The sequence below is a fragment of the Hypomesus transpacificus genome, chromosome 9 (assembly GCF_021917145.1).
Source record: "Hypomesus transpacificus isolate Combined female chromosome 9, fHypTra1, whole genome shotgun sequence".
Taxonomy (NCBI): domain Eukaryota; kingdom Metazoa; phylum Chordata; class Actinopteri; order Osmeriformes; family Osmeridae; genus Hypomesus; species Hypomesus transpacificus.
Genome location: NC_061068.1, coordinates 11,017,019 through 11,037,185, shown reverse-complemented (window position 1 = coordinate 11,037,185; position 20,167 = coordinate 11,017,019). Strand labels below are relative to the sequence as shown.

Here is a 20,167-nt window from a genome sequence, read left to right as displayed (position 1 = left end):
GAGAGAGAGAGAGAGAGAGAGAGAGAGAGAGAGAGACAGGTGAACTGTATGCTTTTACTGCTTTACGTTTGTTAGTTAGTTCGGTTTTTATGGAGCTGATGTCTCACAGGTACCATTGTTTTGTCTCTAAGCTAATTGGAAGACTAAAACCTATTGTTATGTGCTTATGTGTGTGTTTGTGCACTGGAAGGTTACTGGGTTCACCCATGTCCAATGTTGGGCATGCGGCCAGGAAATCCAAGGAATTCAAAATGAAATCAGGCTGACCAGTGGTCTATAACAGGACCCAGCTTCAGTTTCATCTGGGCAGTGCAGGGGATCATTCTTGGGGAGAAGGGTTGTGGCCTGTAATAACTGCAGCAAAATAGGCCTGCCTTGCGAAGGGCATGCTTTAAGGCAGCTGGAGAGCACAGAGAGGAAAAAGAGATGGTGATGCCCTCACCCCATCCCCCAGTGTTCCTTACTGTGAGCATGTCAAAAGGGAACTCTGAAATGAGAGGCGGTGTCTGAGAATACCAGGAAGTGAGGGATAAGAAAGAGGAAGAGAGAAAAGGGGGGGGGGTGTTAGTGTTTGGTAGACAAAAGGTAGACTTTCTAGATCAGACCCCAGTAAGAAGTGTTTCGCTCTAAAACACATAATTCTACCAGGTGTTTGAAGCAACTATATGTGTGAATCTATATGTCTGCATGTACTTTATGTGTCTTTCAATGCGTATCTTAACACTAAGGCTAAAATGCAAATGACCATCAACACAGAAACCACAGTCAGACAGGCCTCTCCCTTCTCTCTTTCTGTTCAGTACACATTGTCCTGTGTAGGTGTGAAAAATGAAACGGAGAGCAAAGGAGAAATGGATGGAGGGAGGAGAAAGGAAATGGATGGGAAGGGAAAAGAGAAACAGGGAGAAGAGGAAAGGTGAGTGATTAAAAGGGTGAAGAGTGGGGGGAAAAGACAGTTTCCTTGTGTGAGATGCTTGCGGTAAAAGGAGCTGAGCATTGACTCTAAGGGATTCTCAGGACAGAGGGGAAGCAGAGAGGAGTGACGAGCCAAACTGTGGAGAGATAGATGAGGGGGGTGGCCTGAAATTGCATTACTAATAGTGTGGGACTTTTGCATACGGTGGCCCTGAAATTGAATCAAGGTTTTGAGTTTTCGTTATAAAGCACTAAAAGAAACACACAGGGATGTGAAACAGATATAGAGTTTGTTCGTTGATTGACATGTAACAGCTTTGGTTTTCTGCCCAGCAACAGTCATAGGCTTTTTCAAGTCAAGGCCTTTCCAGTGGGGATTTGGTATCACAATTCTGCTTCACATGGTTCCTTGCTTGTTACTGTGAAAAGTAACTGATCAGGTTACTAGTAAAACTGTGTCCAGGAAAATATAGCCTATTGTTTATGCTCATCAGTAGGGGGCCCCCTAGTGGCCCCTTAGCCCCAAACACACGGTCTGTATGTGGACTAACTCAATCCTGGCTTGAAAACACTGTCACAGAATATACATACACAGGCATTCATAATGAGAGTTGTATATGAGGAGATCTTGGCGTGTGGGTGTGCAGGGGACTCTCTGGAGCATGTGCTTCCCCTCTTACATAGCCAATAGAATAACAACTGAATTTGTCCAATAGGAAGGAGAAGGGGGAAAGTGAGTGTGTTTTCCTGACCCAGGCCTCAAGTGAATAGACCACGCTACAGTCTAGCTACAGTCCCTCAGTCCTCAGTTGTAGTGTGTGTGAGAGCAAGACACACACACACAGGTAGCCTACTGTTTGTGAGTGGATTATGCTATGATTAGGAGACCACAAGGATTTCTTAATAAAAAAGGAATCTGCTAATCCACCCAGTGAGCACTAGAGAACAGAAGCAAAGAAACGTTTTGTTATTTTGTCACATTGTCAACAGATTAATAATGAAACCTTGATTCTTATTACATAAATGTGCACGGTAATCTAGTGTGAGTAAATAACGTATTTACTCCCCAAATCTTGCTCAAAGAAACACATTTTTCTTCTGTAAAATCCAGAGATTAGGGTCCAAAAAATTCATTTAAGTTCAATTTCCTTATATGAACTGTAACTCAGCACTTATTTTGTTGTGTTTGTATATTTTTGTTTATACATTTGCCTTCTTAGTGGGGCAATTATGTTAAAGGGACACATCATTATTCACAGCATTAAAACATTAGATCCATTTGATTTGGCTGTAGTTTTAACCAAGTCAACAAGGTAAAACCTAGCCCCAGTAGACCATTTGAATCTGGGGAGGGGGGGGGGGGGGGTCGGTAGGGGTTGGGTGGGTGGATGGGGGATCCCAGGTTTGTAGACAAGAGCAACTGATACTCAGAGGGCACTGTAAGCTTTTGAAGTGAGGTAATAGCTTGATATGTAAAGGCCAATGGCCATCAACACAAATTATAAGACTGGTTTGCCACCTGGTGGTTTTTAGAAGTACTGCATGAATGCAAGGTGGAATCTTAAAAATTGTATTCACTTAATTTCAGTCGTGTTATGATATTTTTGGAGAAAATTAGATGGAAAAAAGGATTTATATATTAAATACACATTTATTTACTTCTCTATTTAAAACATATGAGGTTATTTTAAAACAGATGAGTATATATACATCTCAAACATATGTATAAAAACAATTCATTCTTGAATAGCCAAGCCTTACAGATTCCTTATTTGAAATTAATATTGCTGACTGTATCTTTAACAGTCCACTCGGATTCAACTTGTCTCATGACGTAGGCACAAAAAAAGCCTACCCTGACTGTCGGAAAGTGAAGGACTGCGCGTGTTCGCGGTCCTAGTTTTTGTTTGGCTTTTTGAGCATTTGTGTTGTGTTTAGTCATTGTCGCGACGTGTTAGGTTGTATTTAGAACACAGCTGTACTTATTTTACTATTATGTTTGACAAGGCTTGGAATCCTTTTGTAAGCAACTAGCCAACTAACCCGCGAGATGGATAATAGCTAACGTAGCTGACTTGCTAGTCAAGGATCACAGGTCAAGAAGAGTACCTTCCTATTCAGTCACATAGCTAACTCTTGGATACACATTTTGCGTTTTAATTTAGCCATACAAATTATAAAACTATTTTTAGTGTTTTAACTAACTTATTGCGAATCTTTTTTTACGAATCCAACTTGTCACACGACAGCGAAACAACCCAGGAAGGGGTGAAGGAGCTGAGAGAGAGGAGTGTTCGTTGTCTTGAGAATTTCAGTCTCAACATGTTATCGAATTCTCAGAACCAGCCGCTGTTCCCGACCCCACAGGGGCAGCAGAACTCGGTAGGGCAACAGAACGCAGGGCAGTTACAGTTCCACGTCAGACCGACTCTGCAGATAAAAAAGAACGCCATAACGGATGAGTACAAGGTCACAAGCCAGGTACTGGGTCTGGGCATAAATGGCAAGGTACTCGAGATTTTTCACAAGAAGAATGGAGACAAGTACGCTCTAAAGGTAAGATGTTTGGCTTATCTTGCTACCGACAACTTACTGAATCTATTACTTGCATAGCAGATATTTGTGTTGCAGTTGCTGGCTATCTTATGATGAAAATACCTAAACCGTCAATGAATTGACCATACTTCCTGCTTTCCTTCATTCATGACGATCCAGGATATCATGAATGAAGGACGGAGTGACTGTATTTCTGTGGGGAAATCCTGTGGGTTGGTGATCTATTGGCTGGTTCACGTCGTCTGTGAATTTACCTATCACCATTGTGGATGCCTGCCATTTATGACTGAGACAAAACTCTATCAAATTTATTGAATGTAAACCATTACTGAGTAAGAGTAATGTAATGCGTTGTGACAATGACAATTATACACCCATTCACTCTCCAGAACTGTTGGTTAATGATTACCAAATGACTTGATTTAACCAGTTGAAAAGTCATGAATCACAGTCCATGACCATGAGTCTACTTCAGGTAGGCATATTAGGTGCCAGGCTGTACCCAGGATTAGGAGCTTGAGTCCTGCCTTTTCATTGACTTCCTCCACAATTAGGCCCGGTTACTCAGTATGTCTGAATGATATTCTTTGCGCTGATGGTCTAGATTGACACATTTGATCTAGGACCTAGATTCTAGGTAATCCTGTATCTGCATACTACACAAACCATGGAAGCTTGTCTCTGTCAGGATGAATAGTGTTAGCCTTTGAATGGTTTATCATCTATTGGCAGGGTTTTTCCAGCCAAGCATGAAGCGCACAAACACGTCATGTTGAGAGTGATCCTTGTATGTTTTTTATCATTTGTCCAGGATTTGAAGGGATCTGTCGGTCTGGTGGTATTCTAATGTTGGAACACACTATAAGCCCTCTTCTACCTTCTCTAAATCTAGGCCCATACAAGTGCTGTTGTCAGACTGTCAATCCCACGTACTGGTCCTGACAGGATTATTTAAATAGCTGCTGCAATCTTTATTTGAATTGGAAGTGTCAGATAAACACCATCTGCCTGACTGGTATTGTTAGGGTCTGAGTGAGTCATGTGAAGAAAGCGTGTTGGGAAGGCTATGGGGGAGAGAGCAAAAAGATTCAGTGTGATTTGCCCATCTACATGATTCATACTTAAAATACATTCCGTGTGCATGTTAAGAGTTTTTATTGTTTCTTTTATGCAATGATAAAGTCGTCAGCCCCGTGGCCCAAGAGGTAACCAAAGGATCATGGTGGGATTCTCTTTCTGTTCAGATAGATCATCCACTACAACAATAATTCCTATCATTAGGCATGAAATCAATGTGACAGTTTCAAGTCATTCATATGGACCCAGGAGACACCAAGTCACCTCACTTGTCGATAGACATGCCAACATGGTTCAACAGGCTTTTTTCTTGATCTGTACAGGTAAACCTGGTGTAAAACAGGACACAGATCTGAGAGCACGCCATGTTCATGTTCTAAAACTGTACTCAGCTCTTTGAAAAGGATTACACTGGCTGGTATCACTGCGTGCACCTGTAGTTTGTGAACACCCTATAGATATATTAGTGGGGATTGCTAAATCTCCTGAAGGATGGTGTAAGGAAAACACTGTCACGTGGTTTTGGATACCCCCACACTTGCTCTCCATTACTGCAGGGTTGTGTGATTGATTAGAGTGTGTGGTTTTTATGTGAGCGCTTGGCAGGGTAACCCACTTGTTTCTCCCCATATCACAGCTATAAGTGAGACTTGCTGGCTTGCTTTCTGGCCCATGTTGCTCTGTGCCAGTTCTGAAGGGCAATCTCTGGGCCTGATTGTCAGAAACCTGAGCTGGCTGGTTTATAAACTAGCATCCTCCACTGTCCCTCCTCTAGTGCACAATGACTCAGCCTCATCCCATCAGTCCTGTTTACACATGCCAGATCTGGGAATCGGCTGGCCTACCACTGATGACATCACCATGCAGAACTCTTCTTCTGTCTGGGGAAGGAATCCTCAGTCACGTGTGTGTGTGTGTGTGTGTGTGTGTGTGTGTGTGTGTGTGTGTGTGTGTGTGTGTGTGTGTGTGTGTGTGTGTGTGTGTGTGTGTGTGTGTGTGTGTGTGTGTGTGTGTGTGTGTGTGTGTGTGTGTGTGTGTGTGAGAGAGAGCTGCCGGGTCCTCTGTCACCTGCTGTGGCTGCCACTTTGTTTCCTCACCGCAGGGCAGGATGTGTCTGGTGACATCACAGGAGGCCGAGGAGAGGAACTGTGTGAGGACAGCAGGGTAGAGCTCTGGACTGGCTGAGCTGCAGTGTGTTCATGAAGAAGAGAAACTGCCACAGGTGGAATGGGAAGGGCGGCACATCTGAACTTTCACTTGCCAGCCATCCTATTGACACATGTACACACCTTTCTGTCTCTTGCCCCCAGTGTTCCCTTTGGCTCTGCTGGTTGTTTGGTTTCTAGGATGTGTAACTGTGGCCATGATTGAAGCCTTGTATTCCTAGCCCTGTCACTACAATGTGTTGTGCTAGAGTGTGAGGTTGCCCCTCGGATCAGAGGTGGGTCTTAGCTGCTTGTGTTTTGAGCTGATTAAGAAGAGGTTTAAAAGCTGTTTGGTGCCTGAATGAAGGCAACTTATCCTGTGTGTGCGAGCATGTGTGGTCTGTGTGTGCGTGTGTGTGTGTGTGTGTGTGCGTGTTGACAGTCAGAATAATTCTCTGGTGTCTTCATTCCTTGGCTTTGGCGATTGTAGTCTTTATTTGTTGGTGATATAAAAGCTACATAAATGTTTATTTGTATTTTTTAAATGTTTTTTGTGTCCTATAAGTGAAGGGTAGACCAGACCTTGTGTTTGAAGAGAGCACTGCCGCTCGTTTGTGTGTTAGCTATCCCTGTGGCAAGCTGCAAGTCAGAGTCCAAAGTCATTTCAGTCTGTTAATAGCAGGTGGAAGGACCTGCTCTTTGACTGTGTTCTAGACTCAAGAGCTTTAGGTCTCAGCTAGGACTGGAGTAGTCAGCAGACATTTTTGGGAGGTTCAGTGTGTGGCACATCATTACATCATTTCCTTTAGAGAGGAGAGATTCATGTGATGCCACTTGTCTGTGATAAAACAGGAAGTTGTATGAACGGAGACTAGAGCGAAATGCCCTTTAGGCATATCTACCTCCCCTCTTCTTCTAACTTCTCTGCTTCCCCTCCCCCCTCCTCCTCCTCCCCCAGCCCCTTCAAAAACATCACACCAGTGGTTAGGATTCATGTATTTCCTAGTTGCACTAATGACGTGACAGTCCAGAGTCGTATCAACTCCTGTGTGTCTGTTTGTTGCCAGGATGGAGAGCTTGGAGACATCTGACAGGATCATGTATGACGGCCATGTTCTGAGATCTGAGGGATGGGTTCTGTTCAGCTGCACCACGCTCAACAAGCCTGATTAAAGACTTTGAGGAAGAGACAACATAGGAGGGACAACTAGGCCGTTCCCCCTAGAGTCAGAAGAAGATCTGCTGATTTGGAGAAAGGAAGGAAAGGAGAGAGGGGAAGCAGTAGTCTGAAATGGTCACGTCAATGAGGAGCGCTATAACATTGCTGCTCCCACATCCCGTGTCCAAGTGTCATTCCGGTGTACGCTCCTCCCCGCTGCTCGGCCGTCCTGGAACAGGCCCTGGTGTCCTCTATGGCCTGCTCGCTGTGCTGCCTCTGCTCAGCCAGCTGTGTTAGTGAGAATGAGCTCACCCCAGGAATGTGTGCAACTTATCTGCCATGCAAGTGGACTGAGGTGTTTGGCAGGTGGGCGATGAGAGATGTGAAATGGAGGAGCTGAGGGGAGGGAGGGAGGGAGAGAGGGGGGAGAGAGGGACATTTAGTGAGACATTTAGAGAAAGAGACTCAGCCAGATTAAGACAGAGAGCTGCTAGCGACTAGAGAATATTGGCTATGTATAATGTCCCCTTCCCCTGATTAAGCTCTGTTATAGTACCTCGTCTTTGAGTTAGACACATCTAGGTTAAAGCCCAGTTTGAGCTTGTTTTTCTGTGTTTTTATTCCGACGAGGATTCAGTTGATGTTGATTGACACCATTACATTACAACACTACATTTTCTCCCTCAGATTACTATGAAATTGACTATTTAACTCATATGACATATTTCTCCAAAACAAGTGGATTAGTTTCAAACAAAGCTCTTTTAGTAATGATTTGGGATTGTCACATTAAGCTCTTTAGGTCAAACAGAGCTCAAATAAAGATTGAAACCAATGTTATTTAGATTGTGTTGGTGGCTTATGTCTTTGTGGTTTATCTGTGAGAAAAGGATGGTCTAATGTAGCCTTTCCACATATCATGTTGTGATAGATTAGAATCTCTGTCACTCACCCTGTCTGACGATCGCACACTACCACCCCCCCCCCCCCCATCCTACCCATAATTCCCCTGTTCCTTAAGTGTGTTGGTCTGTCAGGTAAAACTGTGTGTTTGAAAGGAGTCTGACTGAGTTATTGTGAGCAGGTGAGGCAAAGAGAGAAAGCCATGTAGTCTGTTTCACCAGAAGGCTCAGGCTGTCCCTCGTCTGCCCTATTGCCCTATGGTCATCAAACAGCACAATGTAGTGTAGTTGTGGAGGAATTGCAGACTTTACATAACTGTGTGTACTGTGTGTGCATGAGTATTGTACTGCTTCCTCTCTGTGTGATTTGTCAGAATTAAACACACTAGTCTGAATATAATTGTCCAGTGGCTTTATCAACCATAGTGGTAGTGACTGCTGAGCTGTGTGTTGCTGTTCTGCCCTTGGTCAACATGGCTGACACTTTTCACTTCCCCTGTGAGCCCAACCCAAAGTCTTTGCTGTCAGGCTGTGTCTTCCTCCCTCCCTCCCTCCCTCCCTCCCTCCCTCCCTCCCTCCCTCCCTCCCCCTCTCTCCCTCCACCCTTGTGATGATGATGATGAGGAGGAAGCGTAGCAGGCTGGTTGGTGATGAATGTTCTTATCAGGATAGGGAAGTGCTTCACCATTGGGGGTTTCTGGTCCAAAAATAGAATCACTCGGTTTTCAAAATGCTCCTCACAATCTCCATGTTACTTCATCAAGCAACAAGTATGTGATCTGTCACTTAAGACTGTGTTTTGTGGGATACTGTCTTAAGTCTAAAGAGTTTGTAAGTGCATATGTTGTGAAGAGTGGGGGCTCAGAGCCTAGGTTTGCCTTTCAGGTCAGGCTACATTGAACCACTAATTGGAAGAAATTAATTTTAACATACTTTGTGTGTGTGTGACCTCTCTTCTAATGATGAGCTCATACTCAGGAAGTCACCTGCTAGCCAGATGTTCAGTTGGATTGAGCAGACTTAGCCTGAGATATCAGTGATGTAACCTGAGTCACCTGGTGTTCCTGTTCTACCACTTCCAGTCCCAGCCCTTCCTCTGGAGGGGTGTCACCTGTTAGGGCCTAGCCTGTCTGGGCTACTTTTTATAGCATCATTGACACCTTCAAAACTCTACGTTCTCATCTCAAAATATTCAAGGGAACGTCAATGCCAACCTTCCAGAGTTTCCATAATGTGGCCAATAATAAGGTTACAAAATCACCAGATACATTCTTACTGGATGGCTGTTGAATTGTCTATGACCGGAGTTCATGTTGTGACTTAATGGACACAGAAGAAGCATGACAGAAGGTGCAGGGCTTGAATATGACCCAGGCTTCATCATACACACAAGTCTGTTCGTGGTCCCAGCCTAGGCTAAGTGTTTGATGTAAACAAACAGCCACGCCATGGCAACAAGCCCCCGCCTCTCAGATGGGTAACAAAGAGACGAGAGGTCAGAGAGCACAAGCCCGAATCCCGTCAAGGGATCGTCTGAGAGCCTCTCCACAGTTAGAAATGCTGCCTCACTTTCCTACAGCCATGTGTTTGTCGATCACCGATGAAACCCATACCCCCTCCCCCCCCCCCCCGGCTGGTTGGGGGGGCTTGGCAGATGTCTTTAATCAGATCAAGTCACAATGACACATAAACATGTTGTTTGGTGTTGGAATAAGAAGCCAGGGCTCAATTTGCACACAACCACACACACACACACCACCACATTATTGTTTAAGCATCGGGATCAGGTTAGAGGCTTCCCCCTCCATCACTCTGCAGCCTCCTCTGATCCAACATGGTTCCCCCTCACTCCCACAGCTCTGTTAGACCCCGCCTCCTGCAGCCTGGTCCCTAGCCTTCTAGATGCCTAGCCTTCACACTGCCATGCTCTTCAGTGTGCCATACTATAACCATCACTCTGTCATACACTATCATGCCCTATCAGACCCTTCAGTCTATAGATGTGTTCCTTAGTCTCTGCTTCATTCTCCATTCTGACCCCTCCCCCCATTGCCCTGGGGTCCCAGAGGCAGGTTGACAACACAAGCCCTCTTCACCCCCATTCCCTCCTCCTCCGTCCCAGAGCCCGTCTCCTCCCTCTCCTGCCCTGCCCCAGGCTCAGGCTCAGGGGTCTTTGTGTGGGCTGGAGGGGTTCATTGTATGTCCATCTGCCCCCCCCACCTCTCCTCCTCCCGTCCATCTCACTGCTCAGGCTCAAAGGGGTCGCAGCAGATGGAAGGCAGCCATCCAAACAGCAGGAGAGAGAGGTGTGTGTGTGCGAGCGGCGCGTGTGCACATGTCTGTTTGTGTCTCTGTTTTAGAGGGAACTTTTGTGGTTAGGGAGGGGTTATAAGTTAATCATCACTTTCATTTTGGCAGCCACTCCTATCATTACAGTTACTCGCACATACACACACTCTGTGTCTGTGTGTCTCTCTCAGATCATTGGTGTTGGTGTCTCATTGCTTTGATTGTTTAGTGATGTCCCAGCAGGAGAAGAGCAGACAAGCTCACAGTTCAGGATAATGAGCAGAATAGGATTTGACAAGAAATAGGATTAGCCTATTTCTGGTAGATTTCTCTCAGCACTTCCAACTTAGAAATGGTTCTTGGGTTGCCTGGAGTTGAAAGGGCTGGAATGATGAAACAGGGTTGACAGCTCATGCTCTGACCTGTAGCTACTGTACTGTGCTGTTCTGTAGGAGCGCTCTAACCTCATCTCCCTGTGCAGTTCTGCTGACCTAGCCCAGCTTGGCTCCATGGCCACATGAATAACAACCACTGTGTTAACTGCCAGGTAGTCACACACACACACACACACACACACACACACAGCTATGAGGAAACGGTGACAGGATGGCACTGACAGGATGGTAACCAGATGCTCCAGCTGATGAACCCCCTGTGACACATCCCCCGGACTGACGTCAGTCTTCCGTGTGTGGGAATAAGCAGGACTAATCTCAGCTGGCCAAATAAAGCGGGATGACTAGATCAACCAACCTATTCTACCGCTCAGCCACTGTTGGTTAGGTGCAGACTGGAGGTTAGACCAGGCTTCTCTATGCAAGGCCAGGGCTGAGGCTGTCTTGGCCAGCAGTGCTGCTGGGTTCTCTGGGGGATCTCTAGAGCCCAGAGGAACCAGATCCAGACCCTGTGTCAGTGGGCAGGGCTGGAATGCTGTCAGGCAGAAGACAGCTCAATGCTCAAGGACTAGGCCGCAGAATTCTTTCCACTGGCTGTCACATTATTTGATGTTTAGGCGAAGCTTCGGAGCCTGGCACCAAAAGAGGCGACATCTTCATGTCAGAAAGGATAACAGAGGGGCATGGCTTAGCCAGCGTGCTGGTCGCGGCCTGGATGTCCAGGGTCTCATCGTCACCCTCCCCAAGGCCTTACATGGTCAGCTGCTTGGATCGAGGCAGACAAGTATGGTGCTGAAATCAGAGACTCGGGGGTTCAAGGGTGTTGATTCTCGTCAGGTGGAGAGCTGCTTCTGGCTCATGACAATGTTTTCACAGAGATCAGTTTGTGTGCGTCTCTGTGCGTGTGTGCATGCATGCAGATGTGTGTGAGATTTTGTGGGGATTGAGATCGGAGCCTTTGCTGAATGTAGCTTTCTGTTGTGAAAGGGGGCAGGCCCACCCAGTCTGTATTGGACTGGATCCACTCCTAGTGTCAGTGAGTGTTTATGTGTACATGTGTCTGTGTCCATTACTCCTAGATACTTATGACAGGCAGAGCGGTTCTCCAGTCAAAGTGAGAGAGGCCACAGTGGGGTAGTTCTGTAGCCTAGTATATAACAGGTGCAGGTCCACCTCCAGCAAAAGACGGAAGCACATCACAAGATGGGAGATTCAATTTAACGTTTCTTCTGTAACATTGTGTGATGCTATGTATATAACAAGTGTCTGCCATGGGACAGGTTGTGGTGAGAGGTGAAAAGTCAGAGTGTTAGGTGAAAGGTCGGAGTGTCAGGGAGGTCAGAGATATGTGCTGCATGAGACTGCAGGTTTTTTGGCCTCCTAAAAGTCGAATTTAAAGGAATAATGGGTCTTCTTACAATTGTGTATGCTATCTACGTTCCTTCCATCCTCCTGGTGGTTTCACATCCTTATGTATCAGGGTAAAAGGAAAAACGTGTTCTCTAACCCGCAAAGACGATTCGGGAGGGTGGCCTGACCCATCTGTCAGAGCTCAATAAACATGAGCTGGCAGATTCGTCTGGTTCCCAGGCTGATTCATAGTCTCCACAATGAATGAATAAATTGGCTTAATGTTATGACAAAACTTTTCCCTTAGAGGGTGCTATTAAACCATTCATAGTCTTCAGTCTTGTAGTCTAACCTCAGGCAGAAGTCTGGAAGTCACTCTCTCAGTCTGTCTGATGAGGGCAGTACTGCTCTTCCCTCTACTTTGTATCTAATGTAGGTCACCCAGTCCTGCTTCTCAGGTTCACTAAAATCATGACCGTTTTATCACAGTGTTGTCTATAATTACAATATTAACTATAATTGCTCTCCCTACATCTCCCTCTTTCCCTCTAACTGTATCTCTGTCTCTCTTTATCTCTCTCTGTCTCTCTCTCTGTCTCTCCCCCCCCCTCCCCCTCTTGTGCTTCCTCTGTCTTGTGTGTAGATGCTGCAGGACTGTGCCAAGGGTCGCAGGGAGGTGGAGCTACACTGGAGGGCATCACCCTGCTCCAACATCGTACGGATCATCGATGTCTTTGAGAACCTCTACCAGGGCAAAAAGTGTCTGCTCATCATTATGGAATGGTGGGCGCACGCACACACTCTTACAAACGCTTGATGTCTTGAAACCCCCCACTGATAGTCTTGCATAAGTGTCACAACCCTTTACTCACGTAAGGCGAGGTTGAGGTGGAGAGGCGGGGCTTGATGTACAAGAGAGAAGAGGGAACTCATTATGCAATCTCATTCATAGTAATGTCACCTTGTTCTATTAACTGTAAATTAACTGTGTTTCAAGGAAGTTGACCCATTTCTTCGAAATGCGGTTTCCTTTTGCTCAGCTATCTTTTACACGTGGTACACCCCAAGTCTGGTCACCTCCACCCTCACACTTAGCAGCTGATTCCACGCCTTCTCAGCCCTGCTGCTCACTGACTACACAGCTCAGTCAGTGTCCCAGGGAGAGACCCTGACTGAGCATTCATTCACACAGCCCTTGTGAAGAAGCCACAAGGTTTCCCAGAAGGTCTTCTCAGCTGGCGGGTGTGTGGTTGATTCAGAAGCTCTGATGTATTTAAAAATGCAGTTTGATATAGAAAAAGGTGTGCAAGCACACTCATGGGCAAGACGCACACGTCTGCCTTCCGATTGGTGACACTTTCCCACCTGATTACGAAAGTAATTGAGCTGAACGCGTTTCTTGTGGTTTCACACTGTCAGCTGTCGTCTGAAACCTGAGTCTTCATTTCCAGGCTCAAATGAAGCGTTCTCTTAGCTTATCTTAAAGAAACTGTGTTTAAATCATCTGCGTTTGGGTGTGTCAGTGTGTGCATTGATGTGGGTAACACAGTAGTTTAGCCTAATCTACAGACAGTTCTGTGTTTCCAGTGTGTCCGGAATGCTGTGTCTCTAGTGTGAGGGTGTAAGGGTGTGAGGGTGTGTGTTTCGACACACAGTGCAATGTTACTGGGTTATCAGAAATCACTGAACCCACTCAAAGTAAATCATCTGATTATCACTAAAGTTGTTGGCAGAGTCAGATGAACAGCACAGAACCCTTCTGACTGTCAGGGGGCGAACTTGTGGCGTAACAGAGAAATAAGGAAGCAAGCCAGATGACAGGTAGGAAGTGTGTAATAGGGAATCAGAAGTGGAGGCTTTACTCATAATGAATCATATTTGTGGCAGTTGGACCCAGAGGACAGTCAGGGATTAGTCTTATGTTCAGGCACATGTGCTGATGTGGTTGATGAATAATATTAAAAGTTCTGAAGCGTGCCGCGGTGGTTTTAGCCGGGCCACCCCCTTGCACGAGGGCCTCTCGTGTGAACACACACATACATATACACACACACAGGTTGCAGGTTTGCATTTGCATAACCTTAAGCATAGAAACTGCCAGTGATGATCATATCTGAAACTGCTGCCTGTCATAATGAGAAAAGAGGTGAAATGAAACACATGAGACCGAAGCCCTGGTCTCATCTACAGGACGAGACTGACAGGTCTCAGCTACAACAAGGCCTCAGCCCTCCAGACCAGACTGCCCTCTCTGGTCCCAGACTGCCCTCTCTGGTCCCAGACTGCCCTCTCTGGTCCCAGACTGATCTCTCTGGTCCCAGACTGCCCTCTCTGGTCCCAGACTGCCCTCTCTGGTCCCAGACTGCCCTCTCTGGTCCCAGACTGCCCTCTCTGGTCCCAGACTGCCCTCTCTGGTCCCAGACTGATCTCTCTGGTCCCACACTGCCCTCTCTGGTCCCAGACTGATCTCTCTGGTCCCAGACTGATCTCTCTGGTCCCAGACTGCCCTCTCTGGTCCCAGACTGATCTCTCTGGTCCCAGACTGCCCTCTCTGGTCCCAGACTGATCTCTCTGGTCCCAGACTGGCCTCTCTGGTCCCAGACTGATCTCTCTGGTCCCAGACTGCCCTCTCTGGTCCCAGACTGATCTCTCTGGTCCCAGACTGATCTCTCTGGTCCCAGACTGCCCTCTCTGGTCTCAGACTGCCCTCTCTGGTCCCAGACTGATCTCTCTGGTCCCAGACTGATCTCTCTGGTCCCAGACTGCCCTCTCTGGTCCCAGACTGATCTCTCTGGTCCCAGACTGATCTCTCTGGTCCCAGACTGATCTCTCTGGTCCCAGACTGCCCTCTCTGGTCCCAGACTGCCCTCTCTGGTCCCAGACTGATCTCTCTGGTCCCAGACTGATCTGTCAGGTCCCAGACTGATCTCTCTGGTCCCAGACTGCCCTCTCTGGTCCCAGACTGATCTCTCTGGTCCCAGACTGATCTCTCTGGTCCCAGACTGCCCTCTCTGGTCCCAGGCTGCAGCACTACAGAGGGACTGAAAGCATGGGCTGTGCTGCACGTGAACCGTACTCTGTATGCACTGGCAGTAGGGGGGAGATATTTGTTTTATCCAGGTGCAATGTGGGAGATTCTGTTTACTTGTATGAAACTGATTGGGCTGGGTCAGTATGAAACTGATTGGGCTGGGTCAGCATGTCCAAGTGAAGGCAGTCCTATTGGGTGTTTCCCTGACTGGCACTGTAGGCAGGTCAGAACTAGTGAGCCAGCTGTGCAGAGTGAGTGTCCAAGTTAAGAACAACTTTATTTTCTCATTTACTCTTCAGTCGCCCTTCCCCTGATCCGCTCAAACCTGATCCGGTTTGTCTCTGAGTGAGTTCTGGGGCCTGGGCCCCTTTTCCCCTCAATGACAGGTTTCCAGGAACCATAAGCCCTCCACCTGCCCTGTGCGTCCTAGCCTGTCTGGATGTGGTTAACATAGTAGACATGATGATTCATTAGAATGCAACTCAAACCACTACTCTATAGTTGTGTGTGAATCTGCGATTCACAATTTGATAGTGTTCAAAAGTGAACCACTTGCGTGTGTGGTTTAGATGTCTTCTCACCTAATGAAGATCAGGTGTTTGATCTTTCAGTCTCCAGCGCACCATCATCCTTTGACTGGTGATCTGACTGTCAGCCTTTTCCTCTCTAGTTCTTTGTAACCGTTGAGGTTTCTGTTTGCAATTGTTGGGTGTGTGTTTTTTTTATAGCATGGATGGGGGAGAGCTGTTTAGTCGTATCCAGGACAGAGGTGACCAGGCCTTCACAGAGAGAGGTACAGAACATGACCACCAATACACACTCCTTCTAGCTACACACAGATACTGTGAACATGGGCAGTGCTCTCTCTCTCTCTAACACTAATGTGATTGATGGGGTTCCAGAGGCCTCTGACATCATGAAGAGTATAGGAGAGGCCATACAGTTCCTCCACGCCACCAACATTGCACACAGGGACGTCAAGGTCAGTGCTCAAGGCCATTTCCTGTCAGAAACCAGCTTGTAGTGCACTTCCTGCAAGTCAGTGTGTTTTGTCTTTCTCTTTCTCAGCACCTCTCTCTCTCTCTCTCACATTCCCCATCTCTCTTCTTCCCTGTAGCCAGAGAATCTGCTCTACAGCTCTAAGAGGCCCAATCCACTGCTCAAACTGACAGACTTTGGTTTCGCCAAAGAGACCACCTCACACAACTCTCTGGCCACTCCCTGCTACACACCCTACTACGTGGGTAAGGATGCTGAGCACAAACACATTGTATTAGTGATTACTAGAGCCATGGGACCAACACCCAGTAGAAACTACAGCCCGACCGATATATCGGCGGGCCAATATTATTGTCTGATATATTTTTTATTGTGTTTTTGTTCAAAGGACTAAGTTTCATATCTTATGTTTGGAATTATATTTTATCAGAACTTTAATATATATTTTAATTTTCCTCTGTTCTGTTATGACAATAAAACAAAAGTTTATTTTTAAACTGCTTGATCATATTATTTTAGTGAGGACTCATAAATAATAACAGGAGTCAGATGGATGAGTGGTTAAGGAATCGGGCTATTAATCAGAAGGTTGCCAGTTCAATTCCTGTGACTTTGAGCCTTGGGGTGTCCCTGTACTTAATGTAAGTCGCTCTGGATAAGAGAGTCTTCTAAAAATGGCTAAATGTGAACTACAAATAACTAATGTTAGGGAAATCAGTTTATCTTTTGTTACACGTTTCTGGATTATTTTAAATCGGACAATATGATCAGATTTTTTAATCACCAAATATTGGTATCGGCCTTATAAATCCTTTATGGGTCGGGCTGTAGTAGAAACAAGGCTGTAATGGGGAGTGCCCTTTAACCCCTACCTCCTCCTCACCCCGACAGCGCCTGAGGTCCTGGGTCCAGAAAAATACGACAAGTCATGTGATATGTGGTCATTGGGTGTCATCATGTATATTCTGTAAGTCCCTCCTCTACCAACCTTAAGCGTCCTAATATTTCCAGCAGACCAAACTTCACTCAAGCTGTGGGTTTATGTCACCTCTTCTCCTCTCATCCCCCTCTTAGCCTGTGTGGCTATCCTCCATTTTACTCTAACCACGGCCTGGCTATCTCACCTGGGATGAAGACGAGGATACGCAACGGCCAGTACGAGTTCCCCAACCCGGAATGGGGCGATGTCTCAGAGGAGGGTGAGAAAGAGAGAGAATGTGTGTGTGGAGCCGTTCAGTCTTGAAAGCAATTTTTCTCATTCCCCTCAAGGAGTGTTTTCTTCAGATCTGTAGCAAAACATGCAGCCGCAGAAAACCATGTATTTTCTCTGTGTGTGTGTTTGTAGCCAAGCAGCTGATTAGCGCCCTACTGAAGACAGAGCCCACCAAGAGGATGACAATCACAGAGTTCATGAACCACCCCTGGATCAACGTGAGCACACGCACTCATCCTTCAATGAAAGTAGCTCTCCTTCCACCACTCTGTGTAGTGTGACCTGACCTGTCTGTTTGTGTTCCTGCAGCAGTCCATGGAAGTCCCTCAGACTCCCCTCCACACAAGTCGTGTCCTGAAGGAGGAGAAGGATGCCTGGGAGGACGTGAAGGTAACAGCTACGCTCCTCATTTCTTTACATACACAGCCAGCACAGGGGATTTAAACTGTGGATGCTAGTCTTAAGGGAGGGACTGGTGGTCTGACAGATGTCCTGTCTGTGTCTCTCAGGAGGAAATGACAAGCGCCTTGGCAACTATGAGGGTGGACTACGAGCAAATCAAAATCAAGACCATCCAGGACTCAACCAATCCCCTGCTCATGAAAAGGAGGAAGAAGGCTAATAAAGACTCTGACACACAGACGCCAGCTCACTGAAACATCCATGGATCTGGAACAGGAAGCAATAACTTTCACAATTGCAAATGTTTTTTGTTTTTTTTGTATGTTTCTTTTTATTACTCCGAATTTTGATTAATCAACCACTGCTTCAATAGAGAGCGAACATTCATGTTTTTAAAGCAGCTAAGAGATTATGAATAGGAATGGTTAGGAGAGGTCAGGAGAGATCACATCCTCTCTTCAATTCTCTCCTCATATAGGAAAGAGGGGGACCAGCACTGGTCATTCTGTATGTCACTCAGAGGAATCTGTCTGTGTCTGTCTGTCAGTCTGTGTCTGTCTGTCTGTATGATCAGTCTTAGATCAGTCCTTTTGTTTTACATGAAAATGTGTTGCGGTTTTCCCTGAGGCAGTTGCACAGAAACAACTTTTTATCCCTCAAGGTACATCTTTTCTAAAGAGCCCTTGTACTTGATTATGCCCTGAAGCAGTGTGTGGTGTAGCATGGTGTTGTTGCATGGTTCTGAACAGTCTACAATCGATGCTGAACGTGGCTTTTGTGTTAGAACCGACACAGTGCAGCGTTTATATGCAGTAACCAATAGGATCCTAAACATTCACCACAGAAGGGTTTGTTTTATTTTCTTCTTCCTTAAAACGACCAGTGCGTTTTGAGTGTAGCCTGTCCTTCGTTAAAGTGTTGCCTAATGGCTAAATCCCAAAATAGAGGGGGAACAATGATTCTATAACACACAAAAAAAGTTATGTATTTTTGGAAAATGACATATGGAATGTAAGAGATCTGTCTTTGACTGTGAACTGGAATTGGATTCCAATTGATCTCATTCCAGTGTCCAGTACCAGTCACTAGTGAATGTAGAGCAGAGGCCTATGCAGTCCCACATAGCCCGTGTCCCTCTGGGAGATGTCCCCATCCCCTCTTCCCTTTGCTGACAGGAGAAGCCTGTAGCAGGATGTCCACCTCGCTTCCTCGTCCCGTGGAGATGCCTCCCACCTATCGTTGCTCCTAGAGATCTTGGAACATGTGTTCTAGAACATGGAATAAGGAATGCAAGCTCACGTTGGGCCATGAGTGGGGGGCCGCTGTCGGCAGCACTAGCTCATAGCACACGAGCCCCAATGATTTGCGTGTTGTCTTGGGGATCTGTTGTAGTGTTTGTAGAGTAGCCCTTTTCTAAGTTTCTCTGATGTAGCGCAAACTCATCTGATGTTGATGCTATACAGATGTTTTAAGCGTCATTTAAGTTAGTTTTCACGTGTGCGCGTATGTCATGTTGGATTTGTGTACAAACACAGTGGGATGTGTGTGTATGCGTTGTGTGCAACCGGCCCTTCTCAATAACGTTGACAACAGGCTCCCATTCCAAAAGCAATGCCACAGCTTTGAATCATGGGAACTGTAGTGTGGGAACTATGAACCTCAACTGTTTGATGTGACTGTCTGTAAAGTCCAGTTCCATCAATGTTGAATGAGGCCTGGGAGCAATAAAAAGACTTAAAGGTAACAGACTGCGGCACAGCACCAGCCATCACCGCTGGGAGGTTCTTGATATTTGTATATCCACCTCACCTCCCCACTGGGAGCACAGACGTCTCTGTTGGTCTGTTTCATTAGATGTCCTCCTTGTTAAACCATCTCCCCCGTTTGTCTCTTTCCTCACCTGCAGCACGCTTACAGGCAGACGAATGTTGATGAGGTCATTCTGTGGTGTTCTGTTTGGTCCCCTACATCCCTGTTTTTAGGGGGAGCTCAGTCAGTGTTTGCTTTTCTTTCGTGTCTTATGTCCAACTGCTGTACTTCTGTCTGCTTTGGAATAAAACATGTAAATACAACCAGTTCTTTTTCAGATTCTTATTCTTAAGAACACACAATTTCTCGCGTACATTCACACTGACAGGCATCAGCTATGCCCTTTTCTTAGAATTGTGTACTAAGGTTCAGTAGTGAATCTTCATTTGTGTGAGCTTCCTCTTCTGCAGTAACTTGCTGATTCAGCAGTTGTGCCAGTAAATCTGATTTGTATCTGCATTGAAGAATGTCACAACTCAAGTCAAAAACATGGTTTTATTTTCTCCACCAAAGAGCAGTCCTCCTTGACAGACCTGGAGGAAAAGCACTATAGAAGTTATCCCTTCATGAGAACAATCACACTTAAACTTTCTCACTGCTGAAATCCTTGGTATCACTCTCACTATTACTGCCTGTCTGAGGCACATGCCTTAAACACAGGGTCATTAGTCTGTAGGAAAAAAATGCACGTGAAAGAAAGAAGCCATACCAGGGTACAAGCACTTCAAAGAACCTGTGTTCTTTTGAAAGGAGAGACATTTCTGCTACGGTCTTTACTGAAACTCCAACATGCTAAAAGCACATGCAAAGACACCACATCAAAGGTGCCCATAGTGTCTTTGTGTGAAATAGATATTTCTTATCAGAATGTCTTTATTTAGTTGCTGATTATTTTAACCATGTTTTTAAGAAAAAAATAGCTTTG

The 20,167-nt window shown here is 46.0% G+C and overlaps 1 protein-coding gene across 1 annotated transcript; it reads left to right on the top strand.

The window, feature by feature from the left end:
- The first annotated feature begins 2,746 nt into the window (after positions 1-2,746).
- Positions 2,747-19,505, top strand: mapkapk2a (MAPK activated protein kinase 2a). The gene is made up of 10 exons (XM_047026143.1): positions 2,747-3,471; positions 12,432-12,571; positions 15,548-15,612; positions 15,722-15,801; positions 15,937-16,063; positions 16,710-16,785; positions 16,893-17,017; positions 17,164-17,249; positions 17,341-17,421; positions 17,541-19,505. The coding sequence occupies exons 1-10, from the start codon at positions 3,238-3,240 to the stop codon at positions 17,685-17,687; spliced, it is 1,161 nt and encodes a 386-aa protein (XP_046882099.1). The 5' UTR covers positions 2,747-3,237; the 3' UTR covers positions 17,688-19,505.
- The last annotated feature ends 662 nt before the right edge of the window (positions 19,506-20,167 follow it).